The sequence below is a fragment of the Molothrus ater genome, chromosome 26 (genome assembly GCF_012460135.2).
Source record: "Molothrus ater isolate BHLD 08-10-18 breed brown headed cowbird chromosome 26, BPBGC_Mater_1.1, whole genome shotgun sequence".
In the NCBI taxonomy this organism is placed as follows: domain Eukaryota; kingdom Metazoa; phylum Chordata; class Aves; order Passeriformes; family Icteridae; genus Molothrus; species Molothrus ater.
The window spans coordinates 658,191-680,672 of NC_050503.2; the positions used below are offsets into that span (position 1 = coordinate 658,191).

Sequence of the window (22,482 nt, forward strand, 5' to 3'; positions counted from 1 at the left end):
CCATTTCCTTCTGCAGCCCTGCACCACCCCTGGTTCTCTGTGGTGCTGATATTACACTGCATCCTTAAAGGGCATTCACCAGACCAAGTGTGAAGATGCAAATTGTCTCCCACCTCAGGTGGGCAGGGACCAGGCTGACCCCACAGGGATAGTCCAAAACTCTCAAAGCCACTCTGTCCCAGTGACCCAGCACTGAGGGCTGGCAGGGGCCAGAGCCAACACTCTTGGGTCACTGGTGAAGCTGAAGTGGGGGAATGAACAGCAGCCACAAAATTGAACTCTGAGAGGACTTCAGGCACCCCCCCAGTTCCGAGCTCTGGTGCATCACACAAGCCAGGGAGCAGAGCCTTGTGCTAATTCTCTGAAACTGAAACCCTCAAAGAATCACAAACTACATCAAGCAACAGCACAAACACAAGGGCTTTCTCCATGGCACAAGCTCCTCACCTCATGTTGCCCATGAGCTGCCCAGGGCACAACTAAAACTTGCAGCAGGGACAAATCCCACAAACACTCTAACATCAGCCCTATAAAAATCCCCAGTGCCTGCTCCAGTTCAACATGATGCACATCTGTCCCAGCAGTGCTCTGCTCAGCTTTAGGACACCCAAATCCTCAGTCACACCTGCCACTGAACTGCCTCAGTTAAGCTCAGGACTCTGTAGACAAAACTCCCATCAGAGACCAAACATGAGAGGCTGCAGATCTGACTGCCCAAACACACCACAAACCTGGACCACTCTATAAGCAGATAAAAAATGCCAAGCCTTAAAAACCTGCCCTTGAACCAGCAGTTTTATGGCTCATTCTAAACTTTTCAGCCCTACTTTTGATTTATGTAATATCCTAAAACAACACATCTTGCTAACTGACTTTGTAGTGGAAGGGAAAGCCAAAGAAAGGGAGATGCAGTAGTCAACAGGGGTGACAAGCACTTGCTGTGGATGACTGCCAGGAAGGACAACAAGTAGGTGTTATTTATGGCAGCATTCACTGAGCAGTTTACTGAGAACAGACAGACAGAAGCAGCAGGCTGTTGCTTTGAAAGCTGGTACCAAGCTTGACTTTTAACTTGCGATTTAATTCCACTGAGGTCCAGTAAGCTTCTAATGCCACTTCAGCATCACATACAGAAAATTGTTTAAAAGGAAAGTCAGGATTAAGACTACTGTAATCAAAACAGAATTATTTTTGTTGTGACAGGTCAATAAAGGTGCAATAGCAGTGATATTACAATGCAGACACTATATGTAACCCCAGTAACAAGCAGGGCATGTTGCTACTGAACCCGAGGAAAGCAGCAGGTACTCAGGTGTGAGACAAACCAGAGTTGTCGGGTGGCGCTTGATGAGTGAAACCCGGGCAAGGGGCTACTGGAAAAACCCTTTATTGCAGTGACTCGGTCGCCACGCTCCTCCCCACGCGCGCCCACGGCCGAACGAGCTGCGCCAGGCTCCATCCCCGACGAACGATCGGCAGCAGGGGGGCGGCTCCAGCTCAGCGCAGCCGCCGGGCTTCGCGCTCCGACTCCAGCAGGGTGAGAACGTCGCCCTCGCGCACCGGCCCCTTCACGTTGCGGATGATGGAGCGGCTCGTGTCGTCCATGAACTCCACACGCACCTGCGGGGCGGGCCCGCGTCAGCCTGGCCAGGCCGGGCCCGCGTCAGCCTGGCCAGGCCCGGCCCGCGGCACCGCGCGCGCCCGGCCCCGCCCGCTCACCTGAGTGCACTGCCCCTGAGAGCCGGTCCGGCCCAGCACCTTGGTGACCTGCGGGGACAGAGCGGAGAGTCAGCGCGGTGTCGCGGCCCGGCGCGGCTGCCGCGGCCCCCCGGCCCCGTACCCACCCTGGCCAGCTTGATGGGCTGCACGCGGCTCGTATCCATGGCGGCTCCGGGGCGCGGAAAGGGGCGGCTAACCCCCGCGTCCCCTTATATAGCCCCGAGTCTCGCGAGACCCAGCGTTCCGCGCGCGCGCTCCCGGCGCCCCCCGCGCCCCTGCCCTTCACCGCGGCCAAGATGGCGACGGCGACTCGTCTGATCCAGCGGCTCCGCAACTTCCTGGCGGGGGTAAGAACAGCCCCAGGCTCGGGGCTCCTCTGCCCCGCGGGACGCTGCGCTGCGCCTCCGGCTCCGCGGAGCCTCCGGCGCAGGGCGGCAGCTCCGCCTGAGCTGCTCTGGCCTTGCCTTGCAGCGGGACCTCCAGGCGAAGCTGCAGCTGCGCTATGAGGAGATCGCTAAGAGGTGCCGGGGCCGGGCCGGGCCGGGCGGCGGGCGGGGCGCTGGGCCGCCCCCACCCCGGGCCCACCGCTGACGCTCGGGTCGTTCTCTGCCTAGGACCCAGCCGCCGCCGCGGCTCCCGGTGGGCCCCAGCCACAAGCTCGCCGATAACTATTACTGCAGCCGCGATGGGCGCCGGGAGTCGCTGCCGCCCGTGGTGGTGGCGACGGCGCAGAGAACCCTGCCCGCGGGGGCACAGGCCCGCAGGTAGGTCTGATGCGGGCGGAGCAGGGTCAGCCTTGGTCCTGATTTGTACCAGGAACACAGAACGCGCCCAGCGGCAGTGGGAAGTTATCCAGATTGGCAGAAGACTGTGGAACAGATTGTTTGAGTTTATATTTCCTTGCAAATAAGTGAGGCGGGAGGGAGTTCACTCTGCTTTGGCAGTACCCCACCTGCACCATCTGTGTCCAGCTCTGGGGCCTCCAAGAACAGACCCGTTGCAACGAGTCCAGAGGAAGCCACAAAGATCCTCTGAGGGCTGGAGCCCCTCTGCTCTGGAGCCAGCCTGACACAGCTGGGGGTGCTCACCTGGACAAGAGAAGGCTCCAGGGACACCTCCGAGCCCCTGGCAGGGCCTGAAGGGGCTCCAGGAGAGCTGCAGAGGGACTGGGGACAAGGCCTGCAGGGACAGGAGCCAGGCAATGGCTCCCAGTGCCAGAGGGCAGGGCTGGATGGGATCTTGGCAATCAGGAATTGTTCCCTGGCAGGGTGGGCAGGCCCTGGCACAGGGTGCCCAGAGCAGCTGGGGCTGCCCCATCCCTGGAAGTGTTCAAGGTTGGATGGAACTTGAAGCCACACGGGATGGTGGAAGGTGTCCCTGCCCAGGGCAGGGGCTAGAACAAGATGGGCTTTAAAGTCCCACTCAATCCAAACCATTCTAGGACTCTGATTAACAAACACCTCCAGCACTACTTTGCAGCTTGAACTTCTGATGAAATGCAAGTGTGATTTCCAGAGTGCTGCTAAAGCCTCTTCTCTCTCTTCCTTTCTCTACCACAGTTCAGATGCTGCAGTGACAACAACAGGGAAGAAACCAGTGACACCAGGACCACCACTGAGGAAGTGGGAAATTTCCAGGGACGAGCCCTACTTGTGAGCAGGGAGTGAGCTGAGGCTGCATGATGGGCACAGGTGGTTCCAGAGCAGCTCTGATGGGGAGGCTGTGCTGGATGTGGCTCTAAGCTGCTGGAGGGTGCTGATGTCTGATTAATAAATGTATATAAAGCTGTGATTATTACCCCCCCCCCCTATTCTGTGTATTTTATTTGATTTATTCAAGTTACTGCCTTTTAATACCAGTGTATTTGGTTGGAATAGTGACATGGGACAGGAGCGTTTGTAAGCTGTAGTCAGTCAATGAAGAGCAGAGCTGAGTAAAGCACAGCCTCGCTCACAGGGCTCCATCTGGGTCCAGGTTCTGCGAGAAAAGTTCAGCGCCGTGGGGCAGCGGCCCCCACCGCCAGTGCCGCTGTCCTGCCGTGACCGCCCCCTGCTCTGTCCGGCAGAGCGCTGTCCGGCCCTCCGCGGGGACAGCGGGTCACTGCCGGCCCCGGTGCTGAGGGACTTCCAGGGAGCTGCGGGAGGGCCCAGCTGTTGCTCGAGCTGGGAAGGGGCTGGGCTGGCACGGGCGCAGTGCAGACCGGTGCCGAGGGGCCGGTGCCGGGCTGCGGCAACGCCGCTCGGCATGGTCGGGCCCCGCCCCCGTCACGTGACCCCGCCCCGAAGGGCACCCGAGGTGGGAGGGCTTCCTCAAGGGCGCGCGCCCACGCCCCGCCCTCGCGAGCACCCCATTGGTGGAAATCGGGGTGGAGCGCACGCGCTTTTCCTGCACATTGCGTTTGTAGCGGCGCGGCGACCCCAGCCAGTCCCTTCGGTGCGGGCCTGCGGCATGGCTGGTCCGCGATTGCTGCCGCCAGGCCTCCCGGTGCTGCTGCTGCTGCTGGCGCTGCCGGTGCTGCCTCTCCCTGCAGGCGACGGTGAGCTGGGGGAGCGGCCGGGCGGGCGGTGCCCATTGGCTCCCCGCGCACGCCCTTCGCTCTCATTGGTTGGAGCCCTCGTGCGCCACGCGCGCGGGCTCCCCTGGTTGCGGGGCGCGGGGGGGCTCTCCCCGCCGGGCCCCCCCCGCCTCCCCTCAGGCTCGCGTTCCCCGCAGCCGCCCCGTCCCACTGCGGCCCGGACCAGTTCCAGTGCACGCCCGGCGACCCCTGCTTCCCCCTGGGCTGGCGCTGCGACGGCCACCCCGACTGTGACGACGGCGAAGACGAGTGGAGCTGCGGGACCGCGACCGCGGCGGAGGAGCCGAGTCCCGGCGGCCCCGCGGTGACCCTGCCGAGGAGCTCGGCGGTGCCGCCCACCGGCAGCGCAGGTACGGGCCCCGGGGTGCGGGGGGGCCGGCAAGCCGGACCGAAGCCTTTGTTCCCCGCCGTCTCTGGCCGATCCGGGCAGCTGCGGTCACCGCGGGTCACTGTGAGTGGAGGAAGCGCTGTGGGGGACGCGAACCTTCAGCTTCCTTTGGAACGGCAGTGACGCCCCTCAGGGCTCCCTCGGGAAGGGCCTTTGAAGTACATCCTTCCTTCTTCCAGAACATGCAATTCCCAGCAGCTCCTTCGAGAAGACACTGGAATCTCTCCACCTCCCGAGCTCCTCTGACCTCTGGGGAATGGGCAGGCTGAAGGGAAGAGGATGAGGAGGAAGTCTGGGCCATCAGGGCTGGCCAGGAGCTGCAGACACAGTGTCTGGGCTTGTGTCCAGCTGTGTCTGCACACCAGTACTGTCGGTACCAGAGCCCTGGAGCATCCTTTGGCAGACCCGTTGGCTGTCTGGGGTGCTTGGGAAGGCATTTCTGGCTTCCCTCACCCAGGGGCTTCCGAGGCTGTGGAGAGGAGGGGGATTACTGCAGGTGTGAGAGACTGGGTTTGGGTTTGATGTCTGCACCTGTTCAATTGGCAGGTGAGGTGAAGAGCTGCATTTTGGTTGTACCTGTGGCTTCTCAGTGCCACGAGAACAGGCTGAGATGCTGCAGTTCCAGCTCCAGATGGGAAATTTCCCACCTTTCCCTGCTATGCATTTCCTGTAGAACTTTTTTCCTCCAGTAGTGGCAGATAAGGTTTTGCTTAAATTGAAAAAGGCCTTTTGGTGCTCTTGAGGTGAGCTGGGAACTCAGGCAGCTGTAGATTGAAGACTGCATTGAGTGCTGACCATAAGGTGAGTTGTAAGCCTCATGGACTTGTTTCTCTTTCCTCACAGAGCCTTCAGCTACGCCTGAGGCCTCTGTGCCATCGAGGAGTACATGGGTCTTGATTGTTGTAGGTATGTGAGACTCAGGGGTGCTACATGGTCTTGGACCTACCTACCTTGGGCTATAAATTGAGTATCCTGATGGGATCAATTCCAGACCTCTATCAGGAGCTGCTTTTGCTGCACTGGGAGGACTAAGGGAGGCCTGACACCACAGCTTAGCTATTGCCATGCCTTGGGTGTGTTGTGTCCTTGGAAAGGGCATTCCATGCAATCTGGCACTAGCTTACCTCCTCTCTGTCTGTCCCTTGCCCTCGAGGGACACTGCTTGTCTCTGCTTGTTGGCTCATGGTGTTGAGCAGCAGTGCCCTGTCCCAACACCAGAGCAGTGAGTGGGTTTCTGCTTGTGCACTCTCCTCTCTAGGGCTCCTGATTATCCTGGTGGTGGCAAGTTCTGTGGCTGTGTGGGGTCTGTCCAAAGCAAAACGCAGATCTGACACCTCCAGTCTTGAAAAAGCCTCCAGGGAACAGCTGATGCCTGGCAAGGGCCAGAAAGGCTCCTTGCCCTGAAGGGTAAGTGTTTTGCATCCCATGTGCTCCAAGTGCCCAAGGGAGAAATTTGTTCTTGCCTTGTGTTTCTGGCTTCTAGAGCTTTCCCCTTGGAAGAGGGGTAGGTTTTCCCATCTCCCTGATGCTTGTCAACCAGGGGCATGGGGTTTTGGTCTGCCCTGCAGCAGCAGAACTCTCCCCTTTCCTCCCTGCTGCCAAGGACGTGGAGCAGTCCTGCTGAGATACTGATCTCCTAGTGTGGGACTTTTTCCTCCACTTTGCATAAATTGAATTCAAACTAGGTTTCTTCCCAAAGGACTGTCAATAACCAGGTGTTTTTCTGGCTTTGTAACAGGGATCCTTATCCCAAGGTGATAAGGTGAGACTAGCCTGGTCTGTCTCTTGCTCACCACAGAGCCTGACTGAATTGGACATCAGCTCTCAAATCCTGTTTGTTACACTGGAATACCAAGAGGATGCTGCCTTTGTAAATGGGTCTTAGATTGTAGGACTGCCTTGGCTCCAGAAATAGCACAAGGCCTTCCCTGGCACTGTCCATCAGCCCTCCCAAAGGTGTCAGAAATGCCTTCATTGTTCTGCATGACAGTTGTTACTGCTTATGCCCACCACTGTGGCCTTGGACTTGAAGATGTTTTTCTCCTTGAAATGCCACGTGCTCTTCAACTGCCTCCTTCCACTTCCAGCCAAGAGCCTTTTTTCATCTGTCCCATTCTTCCCCCTGGATTTTGTCAGGGAACAGGAACTTTCTCACCTATTTCCAAAGGCACTCACTGGCTGCGCAGGTCAGACAAATACTCCATGTTTGCACTACTGTTTGATGCTGCTCAGTCCCCTGCACAAGAGGCTTTTACTCACAGTGCCACTGTGGGGGTGACAGTTGCTCTGGCTTTGCTGTGCAGTCACCTGAGCCCGTGTGGGGCAAGGAGCTCCTCGGCCCTGGGCTGGCAGCTCCTTTCACACTCCCTTCCACTACATCTCCATGCTTGGCAGAGCTGCTCTGCCCACCCCAGTGCTGAATGCTGCATGGGGCTTCTCTTAACACTCTTAATGGCGTCTCCTTAAAACTGTTCTGACATGAGTGGTGTCCCTCGAGGGTCCATACTGGGACCAGCGCTATTCCGTGTTTTCATCGGTGTGTAGAGTGAGATCAGGTGGACCCTCAGCCAGTCTGAGGGTGAGACCAGGCTGAGGACTGCAGCTGGGGAGGGGGATGTCATCCGGAGGGACCTTCAGTTTGCACTTTTGTTAGGGCAAACCCTGGAGAAGAGATGGCTCCAGGGAGCCTTGTTGTGTCTTGTCCATGTCTAAAGGGGGATTGTAAGAAAGATGGAGAGGGGCTTTTCACCAAGACCTGTAAGGACAAGGGGCAGCAGGTACAAACTGACAAACTGGCCTAGGTAGGACATGAAGGAGGGTTTTATGGTGAGGCCCTGGCTCAGGTTGCCCAGAGCAGCTGCGACTGCCTGGGACCAAGCTGGACAGGGCTCTGAGCGTCTTGGTCTAGTGGAGGTGTCCCTGGAAGTAAGTCATGTCTTTGGCCAGGGCTCCACGTGCCACACAGACAGTGTCTGACCCAAGGACTGAGTGCTGTGTATCTCTCAGAACTGACTGCAGGGGCAGATTAGTGCCCAGTGCCTCTGGTTCAGCATTGGCCACGTGTACCTCGCACAAGTGATCACTGAGTGCGCCAAGCTGCTGCCTTGACTGCTGACCTCTGTGCCTTGAGGATGGGAACTTGGCTTGCCAAGCAGACACCAGTCACCAGCCTTGGAGTAGGAGTCTTCCACTCCTGGATAGTGTGTGAGTGCTGCCATACCCCAGGGGAGTAACTTCTATATGTGGTGTGGAGTCCTGAGTTATTCCAGGGCTGCTATTTTTAGTACCAAGGAGTCATTTGCAAGGGCACACACAACCTTCTGTTTCCATAGGGACAGACAGAGATAGCTGTGGTGACTGACACAGAAGAATAAAGAATGTAAAATTAACAAGTTCTGGAGGTTTTTTTTTTTCCTGGATATGTGCATTTGCATGGATTCTGTATTTGGGAAGCCAAGGGCTGCATAACCTTTGGATTGTCACATCCTGGGAAAGAGGACTTGGGGTGGGTGGGCTGGCATGGGGATGCTGTGAGGAAGCCAGTGCTGCTGTGCCTGCCTGGGACAGATGGGACTCCAGCACACACCAGCTGTAGCAGAGAAAATGAAATACAGGAGCAAAGCAGAGAGGGTGGGGACAGGAAGAACAGATGCCACAGTAGCACCTCTGCTGCTACTGCTGAACCGTGGACAAGTGGGGAGGTCAGCCAAAAACAAGGTGAAAAAAATACTTGAACTTGTCCCTTCTTTGGCAGATGAGAACATGAAGTGGGGAGCACTGCGGGGCAGGAAGGGCTCCAGGAGTCCTGGCAGGACAGGGCTGACTGGGGCCAGTTGAAGCGCTGGTGCTGGCAGGGCCATGTGGCCAAGGTCAGCTGTCACCAGCCAGTCCCAGACCATGCTCTGAGCTGCAGCTGCTGAGCTGAGCCCGGCTGTTCTGTGGTACAAGGCAGAGCGCTTCCTCCCTGCCATGGGGAGTGAGGCCCTGGGGCAAACTCACAAGACATTGCAGGTTTTGCTTTCTGCTCACTGAGCTGAGTGCTTCAGGGTTGAAAGAAAAACATTTTATGGATTTGTGCCGAAACTCGGGGCTGTGTTTCTGACAGCAATTTCCCTTCCTCTGTCCGGTGCTGGAATTGTTTTTGTTGTTCTAATCCCCAGGCTCAGAGACTTCAATTGTAGTGAGCCCGAGATGCTTTTCAGGCCAGGAGCATCTTTGTGCTCCGTGTCTCTGTATTTAATTAGACTAGTTCATGGAGATCAATGTGATGTTTTAAATGTTGAAGTAGGATCATGTTTCAGGATAAGACCTCAAAGATCAGCCTGTTGAATTTTTGTTCCCCTTTTACTTGCAAATCCAAAGGATTATTTCCTCCTTTTCAGTTCCAATACTTCAGAGGAACTTTTACTGCCTACTTGCATTTCCAGTGTCCTGTTCCCTGTTCCTGTCCCTGCCTGGGTGAGTCGTGGGGCTGAAGGCTGATGTGACGGCACAGGGCAGGGTCACAGCAGCAGCTTGTCCCTCAGGGAATCTTCTCGGACACTGTGGAGGTGGAGGTTGTGCCTTCACCTCATCCCCTCTAAATCTGCACTGTGGGACTTGAGGGATGAGCTGAGAGGTCATGACCATCTCCCTTCCCTGGCTGTGACAGCTGACAGCCGGGGCAGCTGCATTAGCCTTTAACGAAGGGCTGGTGCCAAGAGCAGCATCTGGTGTGGGGATACAAAGCCAGTACAAATCCTGCATGTCTGCACCTTCCTGTCCCATCAACAGAGGGTAAATTGAGGCAAGTTTGTGCTGTTTCCAGTTTGCTATCATGGATGTCCTTCCAGGAAACAGCATCCAGCAAATGCAAACAGCTAATAAAGAACAGAATAAGGGAAAAGAGAAGTGCAGAGCTAGAAATAGTTCCTTACATAAAGGACTAGTGCCTCAATCTTATTAGTGTCTTAAGGAGCGGGCACTTGGCCGCCTCCGACTGCTCCGATGCAAACCCCAATCAGATCAGCAATCGGCTTTGGGACCCCGGCAGGTGCCACGTGGCACTGGGACACAGCTGTGCCCCTCAGGCAGCCACTGACCGCCCCAGGCTTGCAGCACTGTCCCCGTCAGCGTGTGGCCATGGGAGCGTTCCCATGAAGCCAGAGCTGCTGTCCTGTGGCCGGGAGCAGGAGTCACTGCTGCAGGAGGCTGGGCACCATGAGGCAGCAGCGCACCAGGCGCGCGAGTCTCTCAGCCAGCCTGAAGATCGGGGATCACCGGGGCCGCTGCCGGAACCCGGAGGAAGAGGAATCCTACATCCCATTTGCACAGGATAGCCTGGTAAGGCAATGGAACTCCATGCAGAACGTGGCAGATGGTAACCAGGAGAAGGGCCAGACTCCCATCCAAAGGAACAAGTATCTGCTCAATATTAATGTGGGTGGCAAATTGTTCCAGATAGCTTACAAGGTACTTGCCCAATATCCCATCACCCGGCTTGGGAAGCTGGCACTCTGTACAGACCCCGCGAAGAAGCTGCAGCTCTGTGATGACTACTTGGTGCAGAAGAACGAGTACTTCTTTGATAGAGATCCTTCAATTTTCCACTACATCTTCCACTTCTACCGCAGTGGGGTCCTGTGGGTGATGGATGAGATGTGCCCCAGTAACTTTGTGGAGGAAATCGAGTACTGGGGAATCCATTTAAAATACTCCCAACACTGCTGCCGGATGCTGTTAGAGGAAAAGCGAGATGAACTCAGTGAGTACCTGAAAATAGAGAAGGAACTGGAGGCAGAACTGGAGCCCCTGGAGTCAGGGACGCAGTTTGATGGCAAGTTTCTGGGCCAGTTTCGGAAGATGGTCTGGAACCTCATTGAGAACCCGTACTCTTCTGTCCCAGCCAAGATCATCGCTGTCATGTCGAGCTTCTTTGTGCTTATCTCCATTGTGGGCATGACACTGAGCACAGTGGAGGAGTTGAAAAACAAGACAGGGAAAATGTGGATGGAGCAGATGGAGATGATCTGTGCCATCTTCTTCACCTCTGAATACCTCATGCGGCTCATATCCGCCTCCAGCTTCAAGAACTTTCTGCGGGCAGCATTTAATGCTATAGACCTGGTGGCCATCCTGCCCTTCTACATCCAGATCCTCTTTGAAAATCTGGATGATGGAGAAATGCAATACCATGAGGAGCTGCACAAGGTGGAAAATGTGAGCAAGCTGGGCAAAGTCCTCAAGCTCATCAAGCTCATGAGGATCTTCCGCATCCTCAAGCTGGCACGTCACTCCACTGGCCTCCGGGCCTTCAGCTTCACCATGCGCCAGTGCTACCAGCAGGTTTGCTGCCTCCTCCTCTTCATTGCCATGGGAGTGTTCACCTTCTCTGCTCTCATACACTCGGTGGAACATGATGTCCCTGGCACTGACTTCACCAGCATCCCCTGCGCGTGGTGGTGGGCAGCGGTAAGGTGTGAGCAGCTTCTTGCAGAGGGGGTGGGGTAGGCTCTGCAGGTAGGGGCTGCCCCAGTGCTCAGGGGATTCACCGCTGCTGCTGGGCAGGAGGCAGGAGGGCCCAGCCTTCCCACCAGCTCAGTAATGGTGGGAGTGCCCTGGTGTTCTGAGAAAAGGAGTCAGAGGTTTGGACTGAACCCAGAGGCTCAAAAGCTGGTGCTGAGGTGGATGGGGGGACAGAGGTGGTGTCTTGGGAACCTCCAGGGCTGAGTTGAACAAGCGGGATGTAACTCAGCTTTATCTGTCATGGGACCCAAGCACTGAGTGGATGCAGCCTGTGGGTATGGGGACAGCCACCCTGGACAGCCTAAGGCCTGGGCAGCATTGCAGCCCCACTGAGCTCAAGGGGTACAAGAGCTTGTGGGTCTGAGATGGGGAACCCATAGCCACAGTGTGACAATGGCTGCATGTAGCACCCACAGTCACACTGTTCCTCAGCCCATGTCATGAGAGTGGACACAGACTGGGGTGTGCTGCCCATTCACTGCCCTGCTTGTGCCAGGAGCTGGCAGCTCTGCAGAGCTGAGTGCTGTTATAAACCTGGCATTACCTCTGAGATGGGGAGCAGCTAAAGCACTTGAGAGCCACAGGTTATGAGGACATTTTGATTTACAGATTAAATGATCCCACAGATCACTTCTACTCTTATAATCCCCTTTGGCCACTGAAGGCTATCTGCTTCAAATTCATCCCTCCTCAAGGAAGAGTAACATCATCAGGTTCAAGCATTTAAACATCCCAGGCTGAGCCTTTCCCTGGGAGCACAGCTCTCTGCCAAGCCCAAAACTCTCTGGCCTCAGATCTCACCCTAGCCCTGCTCCCCATTTACTAAACATGGTTCATTCCCAGGCAATGCTTCTGTTTCTCCTGGAGGGAGGCTCCAGGAAGCTTTGTTTGTCTGAGGCCAGGCAGCTCACAGCCAGGAAGCTCTGGAGCCACGGCTCTGAGGGGGAAGGAAGCTCCTGCAGATGCTGACTGCTGGGGAAGGCTCAGCTCAGGGGTGTCCAGCTGCCTTTGAAGAGACACACACAAAAGCAGCGAGGGAGCAGGGTGTGGCCTCTGATCTGTGTTTCTTGGGTTCAGCCAGCCCTTTCCTTCGTCTCTGCAGGCCTGCTGAGCACAGCCTGGTCAGTGGAGCCCTGGCCGTGCAGGTTCTGGAGAGGGGACAGCTCAGCTGGCTGCCATCAGGGTCAGGGTGTGGCACAGGTCACAGGGGACAGGTGGCTCCACAGAGGGGTGGGAGGGAGTGAGTTCCAGCGCCAGCCGGTGGGGTCTGCTGGGCTTGTTGCCATGGGATTTTATCCTTTCCTGTCCCTGCACAGGTCAGCCTCTCCACTGTGGGCTACGGAGACACTGTGCCTGACACAATTCTCGGCAGGATGGTGGCATTTGTCTGCATCTCCTTCGGCATCATCCTCAATGGAATGCCCATCTCCATCCTCTACAACAAATTTTCTGACTACTATGCCAAGCTGAAGGCCCATGAGATGAGCCAGTCACTTCAGCTTTCCAGGAGGATCCAGCTGAAGCAGCGAGTCCTGCGAAAGTTCTCAGAGTGCTGGAGAGCTGACCCCCGCTATTACCGCTGACCACAGGCTCCCCACCCCAGACATCCCCTGTCCTGGCCATCCTCCGTGTAGGTCCTGTCCCCCAGGGAGGCTCGAGCTATGGGCAGAGTCACAACAGTGCTGGGGCTCTGCTGCTGCACAGGGGCTGCTCCCAGCTGGGACCTCTCTCACTGCTGCTGCTGGACAATGCTGTCCTGCAGAGCGGTCAGTCAGGGCTGTTTGTCTGCCCTGGGCTGAGGCAAGGGGCACCCTGACATCACAGGGAGTGAGGATGGGACTGAGCTGTCACCTGTGTGAGGCAGGTAGCCCAGTGTGACTCATGTGCAGGTGCTGCTCCATTCCCTGCTGAGTGGGACACACAGAGGCTCCCCCTGCCCAGGGCCCCGGGACTCCCTCCCAGCCAAGCAGCCCAGGCCTAGTCCAGTGTGCAGATTTGAGTGAAGGCCCGGAGGAAAGGCTTGCAGCCATGCATCCTTCCAGCCAAATCTGCTCTTCTTCCCACTGCCCTGGAGTTTGGGTCCTGACTTGGGGTTCTGCTGTGATGGGATCCACAGGCACTATTGGCACACAGAGCTTGTAGCCAGAGCACCCCCAGGAAAAGGATTTAATAAACCAGGCCCAAACCTTCATTGTCATGGATTCTTGTCCAGCCACTGTGTGTGATTCAGTAAACTGCTCATCATTTGGGCTGAGGAGAGGACATCTCCCCAGGGCTCACAACTCCCTCAGTGCAAGGACAGGGCTCTCAGGGATGCAGATGAGCTTGTCTATACATTAGTTTTGGAATGAGGTACCTGGGCCTGGGTGCATTGGAATTGGAGCTGGGATATGCATATGATCAGGACACACTGATTGGCTCTGCCCTGTATTCACATCATGGGAGGCAGTGGGGAACATATCTGGGGGGGCACAGGGCAGGGTTTGCCCTCCACTGTGTGACCACGTCCAGTGAAAGGGCTTCCTGAAGGGATATACCCTTCCCTTGGGTGAGATGGAGAGAGGGATCTCGGACTGCGGGGAGGGTTGGTGTGGGGAAGGGCCAAGAGCTGCTGCTGCTGCTCCAGGTGAGCAGGGGGAGGAAACTGGTGCCAGCCAGGCCAGGGTACAGTTCACTCACTAGTGAGCTGGAGATGCAGAGGTGCCAGGGGACTCCTGGTATCAACCTGGGGCTGTGGCCTAGGCTGCTGATGTTGGGAATTTGGAAAGAGACTTGGAGGAGCTGAGTGCTCTGGCAGGGACAGCCACACTCCTACTGAGAGCTGGACTGCAGGGGACAAGGGGGCTGTGCCACCAGGTGTGAGGGGATCCCTGTGCTGACCACCAGCACCTATATCCACTCCCTAGTAACCCACATTGATCCCACCCTCTGTACACCTCCCCAGCACTGACCTGACCCCACAGCCTTGGGCGGCTCTGGTTCCACCTCATTTCTCTTCTATGAGGAACGTTCTCTCTGGGCACAGCAGTTTCCTCTGACCATCTCCCCCCAGAGCTCTCCTGCCCCACTGTCCTGGTTTCAGCTGCAATATTGTTCATTTTCTTGGCAGGGGCTGGTACAATGCTGTATTTTAGATTCAGGGTGAGAATATTCTTGATCACACACTGGTCTCTCAGCAGCCAATTGCTGCTAGGAGACAGGCTGGGCACAGATCAGTGGCTGCTGAGCAACTGGGTATTGGGCATCATTTGTCTTGGGGTTTATGACTCCCTCCTTTTGATGTCTCCCTTTTCATTACAAATATTGTTAAATATTACTGTATTTTATTTTATTTCCATTATTGAATTTTCAATTGGGTGTCTCAAACCAAACGTTTTACCTTTTCTTCTGATTCTCCTCCCATCCCACCAGGGTGGAGGGGGAGGCCAGTGAATGCATGGTGCTTAGTTGCCACCTGGGGTTAAACCTCAACAGCCACCACTCACCCGCCCCCACAGCATCATCTCCAGGCACCTCTATAGATCCCCCTATCCCACCCCAGATCCCGTCACCACATTCCCCCAATCACCCCCCTTGCCTGCTCATCTCCCTGCACCCCCAGCTACAGGCTGATGGTCCTGAGATCGTTCAGCTTTCAAGGAATGGGGACACCCACCCCATCCCCTTGCCCCGGGAGACTGCACTGCAGCTGGATCTTCATCCCTCCATGTGCACCCCCTTCCCTGTGCCTGAGAGATGTCTCCTTGCCCTGTTCCTGGCAGCAGTTCAGAGTCCACAGGCAGCCTTTGGAGAACAGCACTTTAAATAGTTGCTCTGAATTAATTTTACAAGTCACAGCAATGCAGGAATGTACAGACATTTACAGGACATTGTACAGGCGGTTTCCGTCATATATTAGTGCTCTTGTTATATACATATAGTACAGCCCACAGGAGCCTTTGCATGGGCAGAGACACTCATGGCCCTGCACAGGGCACCCCAAAATGGAGCTGCTGCCCTGGGGCTGCTGGTTCACACGGGCTCCTTCGGGTTGGCTTAATCAGAGCTTGGCCCTGAGCCTTCCTTGGCTGGCCCTGTCAGGGGGTGACACCGTCCTGGGCAGGCCCAGCACCCCCTTGCTTTGCTCGTCCCAGTCTCTTTTAGAGGGTTTGTGGGACAGAGACCCCACTGATGCTCCGGAGGGAGTGGGTGCAGCCCCACTGCAGCCCCTGCAGGTGTTTCCAGCCCCTGCTCCTCCTGCCTTAGTGGCAGCCACAGCTCCCGGCCACCATGTCATCGTACTGCTTGAGGACCACATTCTCGTCATCGTCGAAGTAGAGGAGGTTGATGGAGAAGAGCTTGTCGGGCACACAGCAGGGGCTGCTGACGCCCTCACTCAGCTTCAGGGCATTGATGATGGACTGCACTGTGGCATGGTTGGTCGGCCGCATGTTCTCGCCCAGAGGGAAGGGGCAGGAGCCTTTGCAGTGGAAGGCGTTGTAGCCCCGTGGTGAGATGATCCAGCCAGACCAGCCAATCTCCTCAAAGTCCACGGACAAGGGATGCCTCTGGCAGGGCTGGAGCCGGCCCAGCGAGCGTGTACTGCGTGATCTGCCCAGCTGGGGCACCGGCATCTTGGCAGGGAGATCGGGAGCCTGAGGCGTTAAATCTGTAAGAAAGGAGCATCCGATGTCATTGGCCACTGCGTGAGCCTGGGTGGAGGGAAAAGATACTGCAGGCCCCTCAGCCACCCCTCCCCACAGGTTTTGTCTGCAACCCTCTGGTCACAGCCTGTCACCAGCCCAGACAGAGCCAGCAGGAGGTGGCAGCCTCAGCCTCACGGCCAAACTCAAATCCAGCTTCACATTTGCAAGCAGGCAACACCCCTGAGCAGGATACACCAGAAAGGAAAGAGCCTCTCCTAACAGCAGGGAAGGAGGTTTGGATTTGAGGAGCCCACATGTGTGAACACCTCCTGAGAAGGGATGTTGGCACCAAGGGAGTCGTGCCAGGCGTGTGGGACCCACCTGGGAAGCCGGCTGTGGGCAGCGACGCTCCGCGGCGCCCATCGTCCGTGAAAAGCACCAACATGGGCTTCTTGCTCTCGTGGTGGCCCCGGCCAGATGCAAACTGCAGCGGTGGGGGGTCAAGTGGGCCCCCCCCCAGGCTCTGGACTGTCACCAGCAAACCCTGGTTGCTGCTTTCATCTTCGGTCCAGTCGCGAACCTGGGGAGCCAAACCAGTGTCACCATGGACCGGGACAGGCACTGCGCCGGTGTTCCCACAGGCAGGTCCCAGGCCAGCAGCAGGACATAGTGAACCGGGACCCCTTGAGGCCACACTCTGTGTGCCATGGGAAGGGATTGCTCTGGGGCTGCAACACAGGGGACACTGTGGCAGGAGCCAGCACCAGCACACCCTGCTGAGCAGTGAGACAAGTTCAGGGAAGGATGAAGCAGCCCCGGGGCTCTTGGCAGGACTATTTCCTCCCCCTCCCAGAGGATGTATCCCCCATATCACTGCAGAGACTGCAGACAGGAACTACACTGGAGCCTGAAAGGTGAAAACAGAGGAAAAGTGACTCACAGCTGGCGTGATGGCAAAGACCTCCCAGCCCGAGGTTTGCAGTGAGACAAGCCGTGCTGCCAGCAGCTTCTTCCCTCCAGGGGTGTCTGGCTTGTCTTTCTCCAGCACCTGGTACACGTTGACCTGGGAAAGGCAAAGGTGGTCACCCCGGTGTATTCTGCCTGAGGGGTTGACCCTGGACAGAAGCGTGGCGGGAGATGGGGAGTTGTAAGCATGATTTGTAACAACCTTGGTGTGCCTTTGCTGATGTTTGCACAAGCCAGAAGGATATTTAAGAACCTGCCACAGTTAAATCATCGTGATTATCTGTGAAACATTTGTTCAAGTGATCCTAGAGCCAGGCTGTGTTCCCACTGCAGGCAAGTGACCACAGTGTGCCAGTGGCACCCCTGGGCACAGGGTGGGAAATAGCTCCATTCCTGTCCCCATCTCCATCTCCATTCCTGTCCCTATCTCCATCTCCATCCCTGTCCCCATCCCCATCCCCACCTGGTCCCCATCCCTCTCCTCACCTGGCAGAAGTGGTGTCGTTTGGGCCCCTCTGTGACCCTCGGCCAGAGGCGGAAGAGGTGCAGCTCTGCCGTCAGGATCTTCTCGTTCTTGGCCACGCTGGAGAGGACGAACAGGAACCGCATCTCCTCGCTGTGAGCTGGAAAGAAGGATGTGCTGAGGAGAGGAGAACCAGGGGCGGCACCGCCACCGGCCGCGTTCAGCCCCTCCCCACAGACGCATCCCGGCACCAGGGGGACGACCCCCGTCCTTACTTTTCTCCAGGAAGCTGCGGACGGTGTTGCCCTCCAGGATGTCAGGGTTCTTGGTGACACCATCCGCGTTGGCGACAGTGTTGAATAGATCCACCATGTACTGGGGCGGCTGCTTGAAGTGAGTTGGAGGGGCTGGCGGGTCTTCCATGCCAAAGACTTCCAGGAGTTTTTTCAGCGCCTCAGCCCGCCGGATGGCCACGCTGGCTGGGCTCGGGCTCGCCGTGTGGGCCAGGGCCAGCAGCAGCACAGTCCGCAGCATGGCTCTGTGCTCGCTGTGCCTGCACAACTCCCCCGGCCTCCCCGGCGCTGCATTTATAACTCACTGGAAAGCTGGACTGGAGTGAAATATGCACAGGAGCAATCAGGAGAGTAAAGAGAGCTAATTGCCATGCTAACAAGGTGAGAAGCCCGGCTCCCGGGCCCCCTGCATCAATTAGCCCCAGTACACAAGCGGGAGGCAGGACGGCTCACCAGGCACTCCCAGGGCTGCCAGGCAAACGGGGCTCTGGGGCCACCAGCCCCTCGCCAGGGCCTTGGCTGGGCTGCATTTGCTCTCCGTAGGAGACTAACTGGATTTTAATGATGGCACTAATGGGACAAATCGGAGGACCTTTGTGTGGAGGAATGCAGCCCATCAAGATGAGCATCCCCTGCCCGGGCCGGTCCTGCCCCTCTCGCAGCCGTGCTGAGAGCGAGGATCGGGGCGGGGGCTCAGTGCCACCCTGGTGTCCCCCACCATGTCCCTGTCAGTGTGCAGGGTGGGGGCAGCCCAGGCTGTGCGTCCCGCCAGGAGCCGAGGCCACTGGGCAGAGCAGGTTCCAGCAGGGGACCCGGCGGTGCTGCGGCCCCGAGCTCTGTGTGGGCTCACACCGCAGCAGCAGCAGCCGCAGCACCCTAAGCCAGCTCCTTTTTTTTTTTTTTTTTTTTTTTTTTTTTTTAAGAGGCTATTGGCTTCCGGGGAATTAAAAGGCATTTGCTGCTAATTCCTGAATACTTGAACTTTACGAATATCCGGGTAGTGGAATAAAAGCGAATTCTTTAAGTCTTATTCCATAATCACACAGAGAAACTAAGCTGGTGCAGGTGGACATGACACACGGTACAGCTGCCATGGGAATCAACGGAAAAAATTAGCATTAATTAACTAATTCATCAACTGGCTGAAGCCCTGCTAGGACCACCTGATGGGAGACAAGGTGAAGGCTAATGTCCAGCGGTGCCCACAGTTTATTCCAACCCAGAGGGCTGCTAATTATGCAGAACAGGCACGGCGGCACCGACTGGCTGGAGTTAATGGCGAGAGGAAACTATCTGTATCCCCGAGATGCTTTCCCTCCTCTTCCCAGCTCACCAGCAGCATGTCCCACAGGATATCTGGGGGTGCCTGCAGAGGACACAGCTCTGCCCCGACACGCTCAGCTCCCGGTTCCCTCTCCTGTCTCCGGCTCCACAGTTTGCAGCCGGGAGCAGCCAACTCGTGCACCCCCAGCCCGTGTCAGACGGCTGCATCCTCCGGGAATGCTGGATGCGGAGGGGCCGTGGAGCTGCACAGCGGAGCCCCAAGGACCTGCAAATTGCCCACGATGTTTATTTTACAAGCTGCAAAACATTTTGTAGAGGGTTCATTTATACCCTTGGTTAAAGTAGCTTTTATTAAAAAAAAAAAAAAATAGCCTTCTCTCATTTACATATCCTACAGACAGTCTGGCGGGGTCTCAGGAGCCCCACCCGCAGCTTCCCGCTACCCCCGGCACTCCCGGATGGCAGCGACCGTGCGGACTCGGTCCGGAACCTGTGTCTGTCAGAGCCGTGAGAGGCACCGCGTCCCGGGGCAGCTTGTGCCCAAACCAGGCATTCCTCTCCGTCTTGGAACTCCCTGCAGTTAGAGAAAAAACAGTGCATCCCCAGTACAGCCCCAGTACAGCCCCAGTATAGCCCCAGTACAGCCCCAATGCATCTCCAGTGCAGCCCCAATGCATCCCCAGTGCATCCCCAATGCATCCCCAGTACAGCCCCAATGCAGCCCCAGTACAGCCCCAGTACAGTCCCAGTGCATCCCAGTGCAGCCCCAATGCATCCCCAGTACAGCCCCAATGCAGCCCCAGTACAGCCCCAGTACAGTCCCAGTGCATCCCCAGTGCAGCCCCAATGCATCCCCAGTACAGCCCCAGTGCAGCCCCAATGCATCCCCAGTACAGCTCCAGTACAGCCCCCCAGTACCCCCCGGCCCCCCACATCCCGGACCTTCTGTTCACACTCAGGAGAAGGGCAGATGCTCTGGAGTAGGATGGGGGAGAAGGGAGGCAGCTTTTTCCTACAGCATGTGTTCCTTACTCCTGGAGTAACTCCACTGTCACCTCCCCCTGGCTGAGCAGAGCAGCTCTTTCTTCCTGCATGGTTTGATTTGCTTCCCTTTGCATGCAAAGAATCCCAGAATGGTTTGGGTTGGAACGGACCTTAAAGCCCTTAAAGCCCATCTCATCCTAACTCCTGCCATGGGCAGGGACAACTTCCACTGTCCCAGGCTGCTCCCAGCCCTGTCCAGCCTGGCCTTGGGCACTGCCAGGGATCCAGGGGCAGCCCCAGCTGCTCTGGGAATTCCATCCCAGCCCCTCCCCACCCTGCCAGGGAACAATTCCTTCCAAATCTCCCCTTTCCCAGTGGGAGCCATTGCCTGGCTCCTGTCCCCAGTCCCTCTGCAGCTCTCCTGGAGCCCCTTCAGGCCCTGCCAGGGGCTCAGAGGTGTCCCTGGAGCCTTCTCTTGTCCAGGTGAGCACCCCCAGCTGTGCCAGGCTGGCTCCAGAGCAGAGAAGCTCCAGCCCTCAGAGCATCTCCATGGCCTCCTCTGGCTCCAACAGGTCCATGTCCTTCCTGTGCTGGGGACACATATTTTTTATGTCTACAATCAACACACAGTCCTGCCCCTTCAGCCTGAAACACCTGCCTGGACCCACCCTGCCCCAGCAACCCCCTGTTCTTCCTGCCCCACAGCTTTGCCAGCAGGTGGGGGACACAAGTGGCACATTCCAGGCTGCAGAAGCCACTGTCAGGACCTGTGTCTGCTGTCCCGGGACACCACAGGCTCTGCAGCCACCTGCCCAACTCAGCCCCATCGCAGCAGGTCCAGCTCTCCCCCTGGCACAGCACAGCGTGGGGGGTGCTCCCCAAACCCTGCTGGGGTGGGTGAGCTGGGGGTGCTCCCCAAACCCTGCTCCGTGTTCCCCCACCCGGGAGCCGCAGATGCGTTGGGTGAGAGGATCGGGAGCAGCTCCCACCTGGCCCGGGTGCGGATGTGCGGGAGGAGAGCGGATGGAGCCCGGCAGCTGTGCTTACCTAAGCAAGCAGGGATCCCCCGAGGAGCAGCTGCCCAAGCACCTTCCCACATCGATTTCCTGCAAAGATTTGCAAAACAAAGGCACAAAAATCCCCTGCAGCACCTCAGCAGGGACACCTCAGGACCCTCCACCCTCCCTCCAGCCTCAGGCTCTTCATTCATCCCCAAAGAAGGGCAGCAGCAAGGCACAGCTGTCAAGAAGTATTTTGGGGGCATAGCAGTGGTTTTTGAGTCAGAAACCCCTGTGCACAAAGGTATACTCAACTAGACAGTCGGGTCTCTGTTAAACTGAAGACATACCTAACAAATAAATATTTTTTAAAATAAATAGCATTGTTCCTTAGTTACTTTTTTAAAGAAATCCTCACTCCAAAGAAAAAGCCATTTGTTCCCTTATGGCCCTGACACATGCACAAATTAGTGGCAGCACAATACATTTTATAGCATAAGAGAATACAAATGTGAGGGTTTTACCACTCTAGTTTGATGCTAGTGTGAAGCTGCCGATGTTAGAGCATCACCTAGGAGCTCAAACCCCACATGAGGGCCCAGCTGAGCCCACCAGAGAGGAGCCAAACCCTTGGAAAGCCACCTTGAGCCGTTCCTCCCTGTGTCCTGCAGAGCTCTGGACAACTTCATAGTATTCCACCTGGGAGACACAATTGCATTTTTCCTTCATTTAGCAGTTCTCCGGGGTCTAAACCATCTCCCCACCACGTGGGTTTTTGACCAGAGCAGTGCTGAATTTTGTGGGCACTCAGAAAAGTCCATCTGCAAGGAAACAAGATGGAAAATGAACTTGGAGCTGCACCCGAGTTTCCTGTGGCAGCAGCTCAGACCGCCCAGCTTTAGGCATCCAGCACCCTCTGGGTGCCAAAAGGCTGTTCTCTGTGTCAGGGTCCCAGCTGGGAGTTTGGGGCTCATTCCTTCACCAGCTCAGGGCCTTAGTGGTAGGTTTTGTTCCTCCATACCAGTTTCAGACCATGAGGAAAGGGACGTTATTGTGCGTGCAAGTTGTGACTGCTGTCCTTGATCCTGTGAAAGCCCCAGCTGTGGGGAGTGAGCACGTTATCTCTGAGAAAAACTGTATTTGAACACAAAATATTGATGGCAGCACTTTTTCAGAGCCACACTCTCACACCAGGGATGAGGGAATGGGATTTAGCATTAATTCATTCAGCAGTTCCCTCTGGATTTGCCAGGGACTGTGCCCTGAATGGGCTTCTCAGATGCTGGAGCCAGGGTCAGGGGCTCTCCTGGAGATGCATTCCCCAGGCATCTGCACAGGTTTGCTCTGAATGGGCTCCAGGTGTGGCATCTGCCACTGTGGGGAAGGGAAGGGAAGGGAAGGGAAGGGAAGGGAAGGGAAGGGAAGGGAAGGGAAGGGAAGGGAAGGGAAGGGAAGGGAAGGGAAGGGAAGGGAAGGGAAGGGAAGGGAAGGGAAGGGAAGGGAAGGGAAGGGAAGGGAAGGGAATGCCCCAGTTCTGGGTGTGGGATAAAGGAAGGCTGGTAGCAGAGAGTTGGAAGGGGGAGGTGGACAATGACCCCAGCTCTGGGGGTGCAGAACAAAATCCTGCTTTGCCTTTTCTTTCCCTATTCCAGCTTTAACTCAATGAAAAATTCCCAGGGCACT

The 22,482-nt window shown here is 56.6% G+C and overlaps 5 protein-coding genes across 7 annotated transcripts; 3 read left to right on the top strand and 2 right to left on the bottom strand.

Moving 5' to 3' along the window:
* Positions 1 to 1,060: 1,060 nt before the first annotated feature.
* RPS28 (ribosomal protein S28) lies at positions 1,061 to 1,956 on the bottom strand. The gene is made up of 3 exons (XM_036399230.2): positions 1,845 to 1,956; positions 1,720 to 1,767; positions 1,061 to 1,620 (listed from the first exon to the last, which is right to left on the bottom strand). The coding sequence occupies exons 1-3, from the start codon at positions 1,881 to 1,883 to the stop codon at positions 1,498 to 1,500; spliced, it is 210 nt and encodes a 69-aa protein (XP_036255123.1). The 5' UTR covers positions 1,884 to 1,956; the 3' UTR covers positions 1,061 to 1,497.
* Positions 1,957 to 1,983: 27 nt separating this feature from the next.
* NDUFA7 (NADH:ubiquinone oxidoreductase subunit A7) lies at positions 1,984 to 3,516 on the top strand. The gene is made up of 4 exons (XM_036399229.2): positions 1,984 to 2,066; positions 2,191 to 2,240; positions 2,334 to 2,483; positions 3,279 to 3,516. Exons 1-4 carry the CDS (start codon positions 2,016 to 2,018, stop codon positions 3,373 to 3,375), a joined length of 348 nt encoding a protein of 115 aa, XP_036255122.1. The 5' UTR covers positions 1,984 to 2,015; the 3' UTR covers positions 3,376 to 3,516.
* A 90-nt stretch (positions 3,517 to 3,606) lies between these two features.
* CD320 (CD320 molecule) lies at positions 3,607 to 8,074 on the top strand. Of its 2 annotated transcripts, XM_036399227.2 has the most exons (5): positions 3,607 to 4,255; positions 4,432 to 4,644; positions 5,526 to 5,588; positions 5,941 to 6,089; positions 6,421 to 8,074. In XM_036399227.2, exons 1-4 carry the CDS (start codon positions 3,964 to 3,966, stop codon positions 6,084 to 6,086), a joined length of 714 nt encoding a protein of 237 aa, XP_036255120.1. In that variant the 5' UTR covers positions 3,607 to 3,963; the 3' UTR covers positions 6,087 to 6,089; positions 6,421 to 8,074. The 2 variants fall into 2 exon arrangements, with proteins under 2 accessions (XP_036255120.1, XP_036255121.1); XM_036399228.2 differs by lacking the exon at positions 5,526 to 5,588.
* Positions 8,075 to 8,175: 101 nt separating this feature from the next.
* Positions 8,176 to 14,499, top strand: LOC118696877 (potassium voltage-gated channel subfamily V member 2-like). The gene is made up of 2 exons (XM_036399226.2): positions 8,176 to 11,132; positions 12,503 to 14,499. The coding sequence occupies exons 1-2, from the start codon at positions 9,882 to 9,884 to the stop codon at positions 12,767 to 12,769; spliced, it is 1,518 nt and encodes a 505-aa protein (XP_036255119.1). The 5' UTR covers positions 8,176 to 9,881; the 3' UTR covers positions 12,770 to 14,499.
* A 477-nt stretch (positions 14,500 to 14,976) lies between these two features.
* Positions 14,977 to 18,928, bottom strand: LOC118697115 (bone morphogenetic protein 2-like). 2 transcript variants are annotated; one of them, XM_036399611.1, is made up of 6 exons: positions 18,867 to 18,928; positions 17,516 to 17,850; positions 17,264 to 17,400; positions 16,752 to 16,874; positions 16,193 to 16,391; positions 14,977 to 15,834 (listed from the first exon to the last, which is right to left on the bottom strand). In XM_036399611.1, exons 2-6 carry the CDS (start codon positions 17,772 to 17,774, stop codon positions 15,428 to 15,430), a joined length of 1,125 nt encoding a protein of 374 aa, XP_036255504.1. In that variant the 5' UTR covers positions 17,775 to 17,850; positions 18,867 to 18,928; the 3' UTR covers positions 14,977 to 15,427. The 2 variants fall into 2 exon arrangements, with proteins under 2 accessions (XP_036255504.1, XP_036255503.1); XM_036399610.1 differs by lacking the exon at positions 18,867 to 18,928 and having other exon boundaries at positions 17,516 to 17,971.
* Positions 18,929 to 22,482: the final 3,554 nt, after the last annotated feature.